The following is a 12,439-nucleotide window of genomic DNA, read 5'->3' as shown; positions in this document are numbered from 1 at the left end:
CGGGATCTGGAGATATTATGTTCTGAAGCTTGGTGTATATAAGGAGAGCCTTTAGCTCTCTTAGATAGCAGAGTCACTTTATCTAATCTTCTAAACAGCTACTGCCAGGCTATTTTATCCTCTATAGTTATGGGCCTAGCGCTTTAAGAACCTAGGATAATTCTCCCTGTATAACTATAGCGCTAGTAAAAGCTGTTTAGAAGCTCTTTTTCTTATCCTTATTAATTTTTATTACCTTTAAAGCCTATGTTATAGCTAATTAAGATGCTCCTCTCCTAACAGGAGCATACTAGCTTAAGGACTATGTGAGCTGGCCTCTCTAGTTTATCTAGCTCTAGTTCTATGCTCTTAGCAAAAACCTATAGGACATGATTAATCTAGATAGACTAGACGCTCTAAATCCTATGGACAGCGCTCTAGAGATGCTTACACTTAGAGTGATCACTACTAAGAACCCCCTAGAGAAGGCTAACGTACAGTACTAGACTAATATTGCTAAGTACTAAGCTTAATTAAGCGACTAGGCTTCCTGCGCAACGCGTCTTTAGACAATCTAGAACTAGGTTAATGCAACTGTCGCACTAGAGCTCCTAGGACCTGCAATAATGCAGCTTATGTTAGAGAACTAATCCACTCTATAGGCACTTGTACAAGCCTTAAAACAAGAGCTAGCACTAATAGACGCAAGCATAAAGAATCTTATATAAGTAGAGTACAAAGCTTACCTTACTAAGGTAAAGCATAGCACTATAACCCTAGAAGCTTAGTACTAGCAGTAGCACTTCTTATACACTAAGGCAAGGACCTACAAGATTCTTAACGTAGAAGGCTAGCTAGCCGCACAAGACTTCCTAGACGCCTTAGCTCTAAAGCTTGCACTAGACTAGGCGCGCTTTATGCACTAAAGGGTTATAGAGGCTAGCGTACTTAGTAAGAAACCTCTAACAATCTAAGAAATTAGTAAGATCTTCTTAATAATGCTTTAAAAGCACTTCCTGCGCGTAAGCAACTAAGGCATAGGTATATTTACAACACTTAGTAGATAATTAGATAATAATTTAGCCTAATCTATTTTAGCCTAATTAGGCTACCTGTGCCTATGCAGAGCTCTAGAGTAATCTCTTTATTTATAAAAAGCAGCAGACTGCAGAGACCTTATATTAGTAGTTACTAGAAAGCTAAAGAAGCTTAGTAAAACTGCACATTAAAAGATCTTTAAAAGGCTTAAGTAAGCATAGCATAAGAAAGTAAAAGCTGTACTGCTTAAAAAAGGCTACATAATTCTAAATAAAGCCTCCCCTACTTTAAAAGCTATTAAAGAATTAGACAAGCTAGCATTTCTAAGAAGCATTATTGCTGCACTTATTAACCTAGCGCTTCTAGTAAAACTAGGGATGCACGTAACTATAGATTTTAACACTTACCTACTCTTTATAAGCATAATTCTAGACAATAGAAGTGCTACGCACTTAGTAAATAGTATAAAGCTGCTTATACCTAGGTTATTTAAGAAAGCTTAAGGTTTACACATAGTAGAAGCTAGCACCTAGTTGTTTTTAATCTAGAGAACAGGAACTAAAAAGCTTAGAAAGGTGTTAAATAAAGCATAAAAAGAGCGCACAGAAGATCTTACACTATAGGAGGTAGTTATAGTAGAAGGATTTTACATTAATATTATCTTAAAAGCTTATTTAAGAGAAAAAGGACTATAGTATTTAAAACTTAACTATACACTGCGCATAAGCACGCTAGAAAAGAATAGAGTACTTATAACACTTTACTAAGAACATAACCTTATGTTTGTTAAATATAAAGCTGTCTCTTTCTACTTACTAGTGTAAAGTGTGCTCCTAGATTGCTAACGCTTATAGACTATATTTTTACACTTAGACTTAGAAGAGCTCTAGCATGCGCGCGCAGGACACCTAGGCCCTAAAGCTCTGTGGGCTCTAGTTAAAAGCGCAAGGAACGTATAAATAACAGGTATAGAGTAAGTACGCTGTAAGCACTGCGCAACAACACACGCTAAGCAGGTTATATTAAGAAGACTAAAAGAGCAAGCTCCTTACCTATTCTAGAGAATTACATAGGACATGTTTAATATACTATTAGGGCGCAGTAGAGCTCTATAAATAATAATTATTAAGGATAAATATAGTAGTAAAATTTTTTTATACTCTTTTTAAGTAAAAACACTCTTAGAAATCTAAAAAGTAATAAAGAACTTTAAGAGCATAGTGTTTAATTAATATAAGCTCTAGATTAGTAAAATACAGTAAAATAATAATGCTGCTACGCTCCCTTAGCATAAAAAGTTAAGGTATAAGCTCTAAGTAAAAAAGTTAGGCATTAATATTAAAAGCTTTTTACTATACACTTATAAGCTAAATAAAGCTGCAGAAAGAGCTAAATAAAAAATAATTATAAAGTTTATTAAGATAAAGAGCAGCGCAGGACTCCCTAAAAAGCTCTAGCTAGAAGTAGTAAACGCAGCAACATAGCTGTACAATATAAGCCTGTTGCACGCACATAACCTACACTTACTAAATAAAGTCTTAGACGCGTAGTTTACTAACTACTTTAAATACTATAAGCTAGAGCAGGTAAAGAGTGCTACAGCTAATCTAAAGCCTAATTAGAGCAGGACCTACACATACAGCTGTCGCGCCTACCCACTTAATAGGGAGTAAGCAGCTAGGCGTTAGAAGCAAAGCTTTAAAGTAACTTTATAGGGCTACATAAAATATCTTGTAGGCTACAGAGCTTTAAATATCTACAGAATATAAGTTTTATTGCTTAACTAGGTAATTACTATAAAAAACATAGCTTTTAATAAGACACACTTTTATAAAAATAAAAGTAATAAGCTAATTTCTTAGAAAAAAGCCTTTAAAATTATTAAAATTTTTAATAAGTAAAGTAAGATTTATAATGCAAAAAAAGCTTTTAAGCTTTTACCTTAAAAGTTAGATAAGCAGTAAAGTAATATACTAAATTAGAAGCCCTAAAAGTGTAAGCTTAGAAGTGTAGAAACTAAAAAGCTTATTAGAACTTAGGTTAGCTAGCTAGAGAATTAGCACTTAAAGGTAGAAGTAACTGTGTAGGTAACAAGCATAATAAGTAAGTTACTAAGAATTTGCGCAGTTCCTAATAAACATATAGCACTTATTACCCTAGAGCTAACTCCTAAGCTAGAGCTTGTAGATAGCTCTACAACACGCCCTATATAGGGTAGGCACAAGCATACTAGTAATCCCTAGCAAGTGCACTTAACTAGAGAAGCAGATTTACTAGGCTTGTTAAGTTAAACAGCTAACTTACTAGTTAAAAAATTAACTTTTACTTTTTATGCTAAGACATTATCTTCTGTAGCTCTAGTTAAAGCAGGTAAGGCACCTTTTAAACATATGTATAATAAAAAGAGCTAGGGACTAGCTACACGCATAAGCTAAAGAATATAGAGGCAAAATCCTAATAACCTAGGTAAGCCTAAGAGTGCAGGAAGCAGAGGTATATATACAACACTCTTAGAGAGGAGCAGTATACGCCTAGCTCTAGTTAATCTAGAGCACCTCTAAATAAACTTCCTTAGAGCATTTATTACTTATAATAATAAAGCGCTTAAAATGCTCTACATAGTGTTTTTTACAGCTGCTTTTTTTAGGTAGCCTTAACTAAGAGCTTATAAGCTTTTAAAAAAACTCTTAAAATAAAGAGATTTATATAAACACCTATATAAAAATTTTTTTAAGATTACAGCATAGAAAGAGATAGCTACCCTACTTAAAAAAAGTACTTAGAAAGAGATTATATAAACTAAAGCAACATCTAAGCTGCTCTTACTAAAGTAGGTATTTACATATAAATTTAACTAGGATAGGTATTTTGCTAAATGCAAAGCTTGCATTTGTGTACGCAGTAATCTCTAGAGCAAGGACTTGCTCTAGTTAACCTATGCTGCTACTTTTGCAGCTAGATCCTTCTAAACAGTAATAGTAATAGCAGCTTAATTTAACCTAAAGATTAAGTAATATAATGTTATAAGCACATTTCTAAACACGCACTGTAAAGGTAAGCTAGAAGTAACATGTAAGCTTCTAAAAAGCTTTATAAAGCCTAGCATATGCGTTAAGCTTCTCTAAGCCCTATATAGACTACGCAACTTACTAATCTTGTAGTACTAGAAGCTTTTATAGGCTTTTTAGAAGCTTAACTTTATCTTATTTAAAAAGAAGCTATGCTTATTTTTTAACTGTAATTACTATATCTTACTTCTTTTTTATGTAGATAATATACTTTATATTTATTACTATAATAATAAGTTAAAAGCTTACTAATTAATTAGTGTAATTAAGAAAATGTACAAGCTAAAAGATTAAGGGCTGTGCAAATAGTTTTTAAAGATTAAAATAATTAAGAATAGAAAGGCTAGAATAATCTAGCTAGTACATAACACATATATTAAGAAAGTAGTAAAGAAGTTTAACTTTACAGAAAGCGCGCTTTTCCTAGGAACTCTTTTACTATTAGAAGAGCTTATAAGCAACTAGGGATTAGTAATAAAGCATAAAATTAAGAAATACTAAGAGCGTGTAGGATTAATACTCTACACTGCAATTATAGTGCGCCCTAATGTGGCGTTTGCGGCATCTTAGCTCTCCTACTACCTAACAAACCTAGGAAAGCAGCACTTCTAAGCAGTAAACTAGGCAATTGTGTACCTATACTGCATAAGGTATACAGGTATACAGTATAGAGCACTAGAAGGTGTGTAACTTATTATGTGTAGAGACGTGTCTTTTGCTAATTACATAAGGACTAGATAATTATTCTATAGATATATTATCTTACTCTTTAAAGGACTAATTCTATAGAAAGTAGCTCTCTAGCTAACAGTAACTACGTCTATAATAAAGGCTAAGCTGCTTGCTCTAGCGCACATTATAAAGGAATTGCTAGCTCTAAAACACTTCTTTAAAGAGCTTACCCTAGAGCTAGGCACACTATAGTAGATCTACTGTGACAACTAGCAGACAATTAGGTTAGTAGTAGAGGAGAACGCCTAGATAACTACCTGCCTGCGCTATGTTAATATTTAGAACATGTGGCTGCGCTAGGAGCACACAAAGAGATCTTTTAAAGTGCGCTATATTAAAATAAGTAACATGCTAGCAGATAGGCTTATAAAGCACCTACTAAGGCAGTAATTTAAGCACTTTAAGCAGCTTCTTAACTTTAAAGACACACAAACAAGCTTCTAAAGAGAGAAAGTGTTAATTATTAATAGTAGGGACATTTCTACACTGCTTAGGAACAAGAGTTCTATCTACTAGCAGGGACACTCCCCTATGCTATAGAGTTTAAGCAGGGATTTAATACATAAGATGCGCAAAAACACAGAAAACATAAAACGCCTAAACTATAAGGAGATTGCAGATAGGTTAAAGTTGTTTTTAAAGCTCTTAAAAGTATTAACTTACACGCAGCATGTTAGTTAGACTTATAGAAGAAAAGCTTAAGAAGCAGGAGAATTTATTTACCTCTGTTGCGGCGATCACGGCACGCACGTGACCTGCGCTGCCTAGGGAAACGAGCATTGCGCTGCCTAGGGAAACGAGCATTGCGCTGCCTAGGGAAACGAGCATCGCGCTGCCTGGGGCAACGAGCACAAACACAGGGTAAACGCGCAGCGCTGCTCCAACAAGCCAAGTTGACGCTCAACGCAGGTGAGCTGCTGCGCAGCTCACCTGGGGGGTGTGTCGCGTATACTGAGAGCCTTGGCTGGGGCTCAGAGCCTGGGACTGGGGCTCGGAGCCTGGGACTGGGGGCTCAGAGCCTGGGACGCAGCTCGGGATCTGGAGATATTATGTTCCGAAGCTCGGTGTATATAAGGAGAGCCTTCAGCTCTCTTAGATAGCAGAGTCACTTCATCCGATCTTCTGAACAGCTACTGCCAGGCTATTTTATCCTCCACAATATTCTTGTGCAAAGCTCCAGTTTCTCCACCAGAGTATTTGTTAATCGTGTAACTCAACAAACCTTCTGGAGAGAGAATTCGGTGACGGACTGGTTGGCCATTGCAAGAAATCGATGAAATCTATTCCGCCCCTACAAACATCGACGAGTACGCGAAGTGTCTCCTGGGGACCATAAAGTCATTTATGAAATATCTGGAGAAAATCTCGTCTCTGCCTAGCCGTACGTCTTAGATTGGAATAGGCATGGTGTATAATAGAACGTAGTACTGTTCCTACTGTTACTGATAGTAGCAATCTCTTGGCAGTTAGAACGAAAGTGAATTGCCTTCCGTTACTGTACAGTTAATGAGGCTAGAGTTACTGCAGTAACTGCCTATACTATCTATTGTTAGTACAGAACAGTAAAGTAACTCCTTAAGTATGCTAAACTCTATGTAGCACTTGCAGCTTGTAGCTAGTTTAATACTTTACAACCTTTTATTATCTTAAGAAGTTAAGGGCTGCCTCTAGGAACTCTTAGAGCTCTATAATTAAGGCTTTATCCTTTAGTGTTTTTATTCTTACAAGTTTCCTAAGGACTCTTGCCTTAACAACACCCTAAATTTTAACATTAAGTAGGGCAATATCTAGACTTGCGACCTCTAGCTAAAACCTAGGGGCCTTAGATATTATGTAAAAGGCTTAATTGCAGCTATCGCCTTCTACAATCTTAGAGTTAAACAATCTCCGCGACTATATTAGCAAGATTATGTTAAAATTAAGCCCTCTAGAGCCTCTAGTAACACTAGTTACTGCAGTAACTGCACTAAACAGTAACTTTACTATTAATTAACTTAGCAGTAACTGTTACTGCCTGTAAGGCTGTTTTAATTCACCCTTTCTGTAAGAACAAAACCCTATTGCCGCCAGTAACGCCTCTAAAACATTACTAACAGTAACAGTTACGCCCTATTAAACACCATGGGAATAGGTAAGGATGGGGTTATCACCTATGATCAACCTAGAGCTTCACGACGTACTTGAGCTCCTGTATACAATCCCTACGGGACTCCATTTAGAAGACGATTAAACGTCGGTGACGATCCTACAATCACTGGCTATTCATCAGCCACAAACCGTAATTCACCCCACTTAGCCGGCTCCTCAGCATTAGCACTGCAATCAACCTTAGTACATCAAATCTGAAAGAAGGGGCTTCGAACAGACTGTCTTCGAGCAAATAATCTCCCTTCATGAACACTATACTTAACCTCCATAGAATTGCTGGTACAGATACATATCAGGTGGGGTGGCATACTTTCACAACAGAATTAATTCCTGCAGGCTCCAGAGTGCCATTCAAATTAGAGACTTCGCATGAGCGCTACAGGCAACAACTCCTGGAATATATTTGGACATCAAGGCTGAACATCTAGCAAGCAGTTACATGTACGTCTAGCTATACGGTAAGTGCAGCAGCGGGCAACAAGCCAAAGTCTATCTTATGACGGCAGTAGCAATAGGGTCCCGAGATGGCAATATGGATTTACTAACATCGCCGCAAACAGCCCCAACAGCACTATTTCGTTCAGGAATCCAGCATACAACAGCAGTTCTATAATATTCGGCAGTGACGGCATCAACTATTAACCTCGTTCCCAAATACAGCCAATAAAAGTCCTGGGTCTGGAGCCGCCAAAGGGCCCTTGTTGATCTCTTCGCAGCCAAACTGAACCCCGCAGCAACCTCAGTGAACCCCATCTTTGCCTGGTGGAAGCTCTATACCACTTGGAGGATTTGAAAATCTAAAAACCTCCAAGCACTGACATTATGAATTGGCGGAAAAGGAAATGTATATTAAATTCTTCGGTCGAGATAAGAGACGCCATATCTTCAGAGAGTAGTTCGAAGCGGGGACTGGGGGGTTTAAGCATCGGAAGACTTGGACTTGCTGGGAAGATGTTGCATTGATTTTGGGCCCCAGAACACTCCTAAAACGCGTGGGTGAGCCTAAATAGATAATCCGTGGTGATAATAGAAGTTCTGGAAAATTTATCCATGATGGCCTAAGGGTATATGGACGAAATCTCGTGATGCCACATCTAGATCGCAGGAATGTGCGAACTCAATGGCATTGGTACGTGGCCACACCTGTCTATAATGGCAGGTTTGATATGAACTGTAATTCAGTGAGGGTAGAGTCCATCCATGGCGGTTGCTGCACGACTAGTAGAGATGATGACGAAACAATTCCTGTAGCTACGACGCATCTCAGTCTTATGATGAGCCAATCGTGGACACATTCTTCGACTGATTGAAGGATGCGAAGTCTGGACATGGTCCCCAAAAAGCGCTCAATTGTCTCATATGGTGCGCCTGGAATCTCCCCGCTCGTAATTTTATCCCACGCTACAAGGCGGGGATCTCCCCAAGTTAGGTTAAGCACATAGGTTGGATAACAAATTGGAGGGGTTCGAGGCATTCTTTATGGAGAGAAGAGCAATCGTCTAACCAGGATAACGCAAGCGCGGCAACGAACATACTCCCAGCGTTAGGGTAAACACCTCAGTAGGAGCACGTTTGAAGGAGTAATGGCGTGGGTGCTGGCTTGATCCCTCAACTAGTATGATGGCAAAATCTCGCCAATGTCGCGACAATAGAGCCCGCGTCCTGATGTAGATTTCGCTAATCAAAGAAGAACTCTTCAAACTGATATTCAAACCTTAGGTGAACAAGCAATTCTTGAGCCTCCAATGTTCCATATTCTTTCGCATGATCGAGCAGTAATACACAATACAACAGCTAACATTAGCAGCCGTTACAAGAACCCTCCTAAGTAGGGCAGTGCAGGTGCCAATCGTGGTTATCGGTAAACTCGATCATTTGCTCGCACGGATCGCACAGTACGTAGTGGAATGAGACCGGCCAGGGCTGTTTGTATAATTTCAAGATGTTCTGTACTCTTCCGGCCATGGCAAACCTCAGGTCAGAATTTGCCAGCCAACATTCGTGAATTCGCAAGCGAGGCCCTGATTAGCAGTAGTAGATAGACATTGGAGGAGTAATCTCTGTACAGCATAGAGAAGATGGTAGAGATATAAGATGAGTATCCAAAACTAGGGTGTGGCGGGAAGAGGGAATGCAGACGCTGGGAATCACTCATCAGGCTGCTACATGCATCGGTTGGTGGTTATGCAAAGTCCTGGAACTAACACGTGACACAGCGGGTCAATAATCTGTAGAACAAGAATAAAATTGTCGTTTAAAATGATGGAGTTGGTATTATGTTTTTCAACCATAGAAGGGTCTTGGGGGTTGGTAGAAACGAAACTCACGTGACTCCAAGCCCTTGTTCAACCTTAGAATATAGCTTCCAATACTTTATAAAGTATTAATCTTGACTCTAAAAGAGAGAACATTGCTCTATTTATTCTTCATCATCCATCGCGAAATACAATGATCACGTTTCTCCCCAGCCACTGACGCTCGCTCCCAGCCCCAGCCACCCAACAACCCCAACCACTCAAACCACGCCAACCTCCCCACCAAACCCAACCCCACGCATTCAACATGCAGCTACAAAAGTACTCTTCGCTCGCTGCACACCATATTCCCACTTCTCATACTACCTACATATTATTACTCCAGTCGCAATCCATACCACACTCCCAAGCTCCTGATTTTACATCATCCGTGCGACACTGCCCAGCCAACCGATCGAAAGGAGCTTGAGCTTGAGCTTAGACGTTTGCTTTGTTGGCACGCTTCGTTTCATCAACACGAATTCAATCGCAGCAGAAGATCGCTTTGAATATCTAGCCGTTGAGCTTGGAAACGAAAATTTAAAAGGGTATGTACAGCTTATGCAAGCTTTTAATTGAGCAATTCACTAACTTGTAATAGGATTCACAAAACCTTAGCCTTGTGCTTCGCTTTTCAGCACCTAACTCGAAGCTCCGACTCCCACCACCACCGCGATCTCCATCTCACGAAACCAGCCTAGCTCTTTCGTGTCATCCACACAAACATCAGCCTCCCCACCTATCCACCAAAATGAAGCGCAACATCGTCATCTTCCTGATCGTCCTCATCCTTTTCATCCTCATCGCCCTCATCGCCTACGTAATCTATTACCTGCAAACCCGAATGGCAGTCGGTGGTACCGCATCCAGTGTCTCAGACATAACAGAGGTGTAACTGTATTCTCTAATATAGTAGAGATACGAGGGGAAGAAGGCGATGGAAAGAAACATCATGATTGACGATTGATCGAGAACATACCCACGCTGTATATATGGATATGGATATGAAAAAAGGATCCTTCACTAGGATGGGACTGGGATTGGGGTTGGGATTCGCATGGCATAGCGGTTCGGCGTTCTTGCTTTTCATCATCATTGGTTAATACTCAGACGAATAGTCTGCGCACTGGTTGGATACCCGAAACGCATATCCGCGTTCGCGTTCAGATTCACCTTCTTACAGAATACACATATAGCTCAGCTCCGTTTTACATCTCGAATATCAAAGCTTCTGCTCGGCTTCCCGTGATCCAATTCTTCATATTCTCCCTTGATTCTCATTTTCTGTCCTGTGCAATTATTGCATTTGTTGCGATGGGTCGCGTGCGATTTTCGGCTAGATTACAAGGAGGCTAGGCTGAGTAGTGGTAGATGGTCAGATGGGTGTTCTTCCATTGAGGAGAAGCCGTAAAGGCTAATATCTGCAAAACATTGTTCACTGCAATGGACAGCGACGTGAAGAAAAGGGAAATCAATGCTCCTCACCATATATATATAAAAGGCTCTGATTCACTCCCTCAAAACACATTACCGAGCGTACGGACTATCACGCACAGCCAAGACAGTACTCAAATTACGCCCCGCAAATTTCCTCTAGAATACATGTATTTCCCCAGCGTAGCTGATCGATCGACCGACCGAATGCTCTAGGGCCAGGCCATCCGCTTTTGAAATTGACCCTATTGCGTATGCGCGTATTGCTACCTATTCAAGGCATACCTAGCGTACGTGCGTGGAAGTAAAGCCTCATACGCCATGCTGAAAAGCAATTCCACTGGATGAGATGAAACAATCCGAAACAGAGCAACCAAAAGAGTTGGCTAGAAGATGGGACCGAGGCGAGGTTGATTCCTAAGTGAGCAAGAGAGTGGGTTTTGTGGCATTTCCGGGGCCGTAAAATGACAAGCACTGAAAGGTAAATTAGATGTCGTCTCCTTTTATCAGCATGTCCTCTTTGTCTTCCCCATTTATGGCATTGTCGTGAGTGGTAAATACTCTACGCAGTTTGTCAGTCATGCGTTCTTGCTTTTGAGGCCAGCTGTTGAGGGGGGGGCATACAGGTGGCTCTCGTAATACTCCAGCATCTGGAAAGGGAAGGTTAGCATGTTCATTTGAAGGATTTATTTACAACTAAGCATACCTTTTGGGGGCACTTGCGGTAACAGTGCTTGAGAGGATGCTGTGTCTTCTTCTGGTTGGTCCAGACCAGATATGCGAATCGTGCTAGCTGACCAGTTTTGTTGTCGATACTCTCCTCGACAGTGTCAACGTACTCAACATCGTTCTCCCAGGATCCTGGTGGAGGCGACCAGTCCTTTTCTCGCTTCGGGCGCTTTGCGCTGGAGGCAGCGGGGGTGCCTGATTCGGACTTGAAGTTGGACTTCCGGCCCTTGCGCTTCCTGCTCTTGGCGGACTCCCCGGGCTGTGGGCGGCCGCCGATCTCATCAAAGTATTCATTGAGAACGTCGGTTGCGCCGGAGCTGATGGTCGCGTCAGTCTTCGGCCCAAAGCTAGAATGGTGGAAACAGGCCTACAGATTGTCCTCTGGCTCCCAAGTTCGGTCTTTCTTGCGGTCGTAGCCCATCCACTTTATCTCATACATGCAGACGCCCTGCAATTCTTAGTCTGCTGTGCCGTCCTGGCTCCAGACCCACTTACGTCGTCGTTGAACATATGCCCCAGGATCTTCTCGACAACAAATCTGTCCCATTGTTAGCTAGATGCCCGCTAGACAAAATCCAGGCAATGGCCCTACACTTCATCGTCGTCCTCTTCGCCCTCCTCTTCCTCTTCGCCCTGCTCCTCCTCTGGCTCCTGGGCGGGTGCGGCTTTGCCTTTCCCGCGGTAGGGAATTTCCTCTTCGCCAGAAGAGGCGTCGTTCTCCTCGTCGCTAAGAGCAGCTATGCGCAAGTGTCAGTAAAGACGCGCATAGAGTGGTGGTTCCGGGCGAGGGGCGCACTCACGAGGCATGCCGGGAGAGTGTCTGGGGAGCTGGTGGACGCGAATATAATGGTAGTAATAGCTTGAGATAGCTGAATGAATATCAGGAAAGGTCAATTGAGACGAAGCGCAATGAGTAAGGCAGTGGAGGCAGTGGAGGCAGCAGAGACAGCAGAGGCAGCGGTGGTGATGAGGCGAAGGTGGGTAAAATTGAGGTAGATTGGAGAAGCTCTGGGCAGG

At 41.1% G+C, this 12,439-nt stretch overlaps 2 protein-coding genes across 2 annotated transcripts; one reads left to right on the top strand and one right to left on the bottom strand.

Annotated features, from left to right (window-relative positions):
• Positions 1-7,210: 7,210 nt before the first annotated feature.
• Positions 7,211-11,114, top strand: BDR25DRAFT_392866 (uncharacterized protein; the record flags this gene model as incomplete). The annotated part of the gene is made up of 26 exons (XM_033698228.1): positions 7,211-7,309; positions 7,348-7,406; positions 7,448-7,481; positions 7,526-7,587; positions 7,659-7,727; positions 7,778-7,860; positions 7,889-7,961; positions 7,999-8,250; positions 8,278-8,350; positions 8,395-8,513; positions 8,544-8,580; positions 8,618-8,712; positions 8,798-8,826; positions 8,862-8,909; positions 8,943-8,999; positions 9,065-9,184; positions 9,234-9,308; positions 9,434-9,650; positions 9,682-9,811; positions 9,861-10,128; positions 10,232-10,334; positions 10,378-10,550; positions 10,600-10,666; positions 10,711-10,863; positions 10,910-10,953; positions 11,026-11,114. 26 exons carry the CDS (start codon positions 7,211-7,213, stop codon positions 11,112-11,114), a joined length of 2,628 nt encoding a protein of 875 aa, XP_033549315.1.
• BDR25DRAFT_283918 (uncharacterized protein) lies at positions 10,762-12,403 on the bottom strand. The gene is made up of 7 exons (XM_033688088.1): positions 12,223-12,403; positions 12,015-12,159; positions 11,918-11,960; positions 11,794-11,870; positions 11,400-11,739; positions 11,318-11,343; positions 10,762-11,255 (listed from the first exon to the last, which is right to left on the bottom strand). Exons 1-7 carry the CDS (start codon positions 12,227-12,229, stop codon positions 11,180-11,182), a joined length of 714 nt encoding a protein of 237 aa, XP_033549314.1. The 5' UTR covers positions 12,230-12,403; the 3' UTR covers positions 10,762-11,179.
• Between the last annotated feature and the right edge of the window lie 36 nt (positions 12,404-12,439).

This window comes from Lindgomyces ingoldianus, assembly GCF_010093535.1.
Source record: "Lindgomyces ingoldianus strain ATCC 200398 unplaced genomic scaffold BDR25scaffold_11, whole genome shotgun sequence".
NCBI classification, from domain to species: Eukaryota; Fungi; Ascomycota; class Dothideomycetes; order Pleosporales; family Lindgomycetaceae; genus Lindgomyces; species Lindgomyces ingoldianus.
Note: the sequence above shows the minus strand (reverse complement) of the source record. Positions and strands in the feature narration are given on the sequence as shown.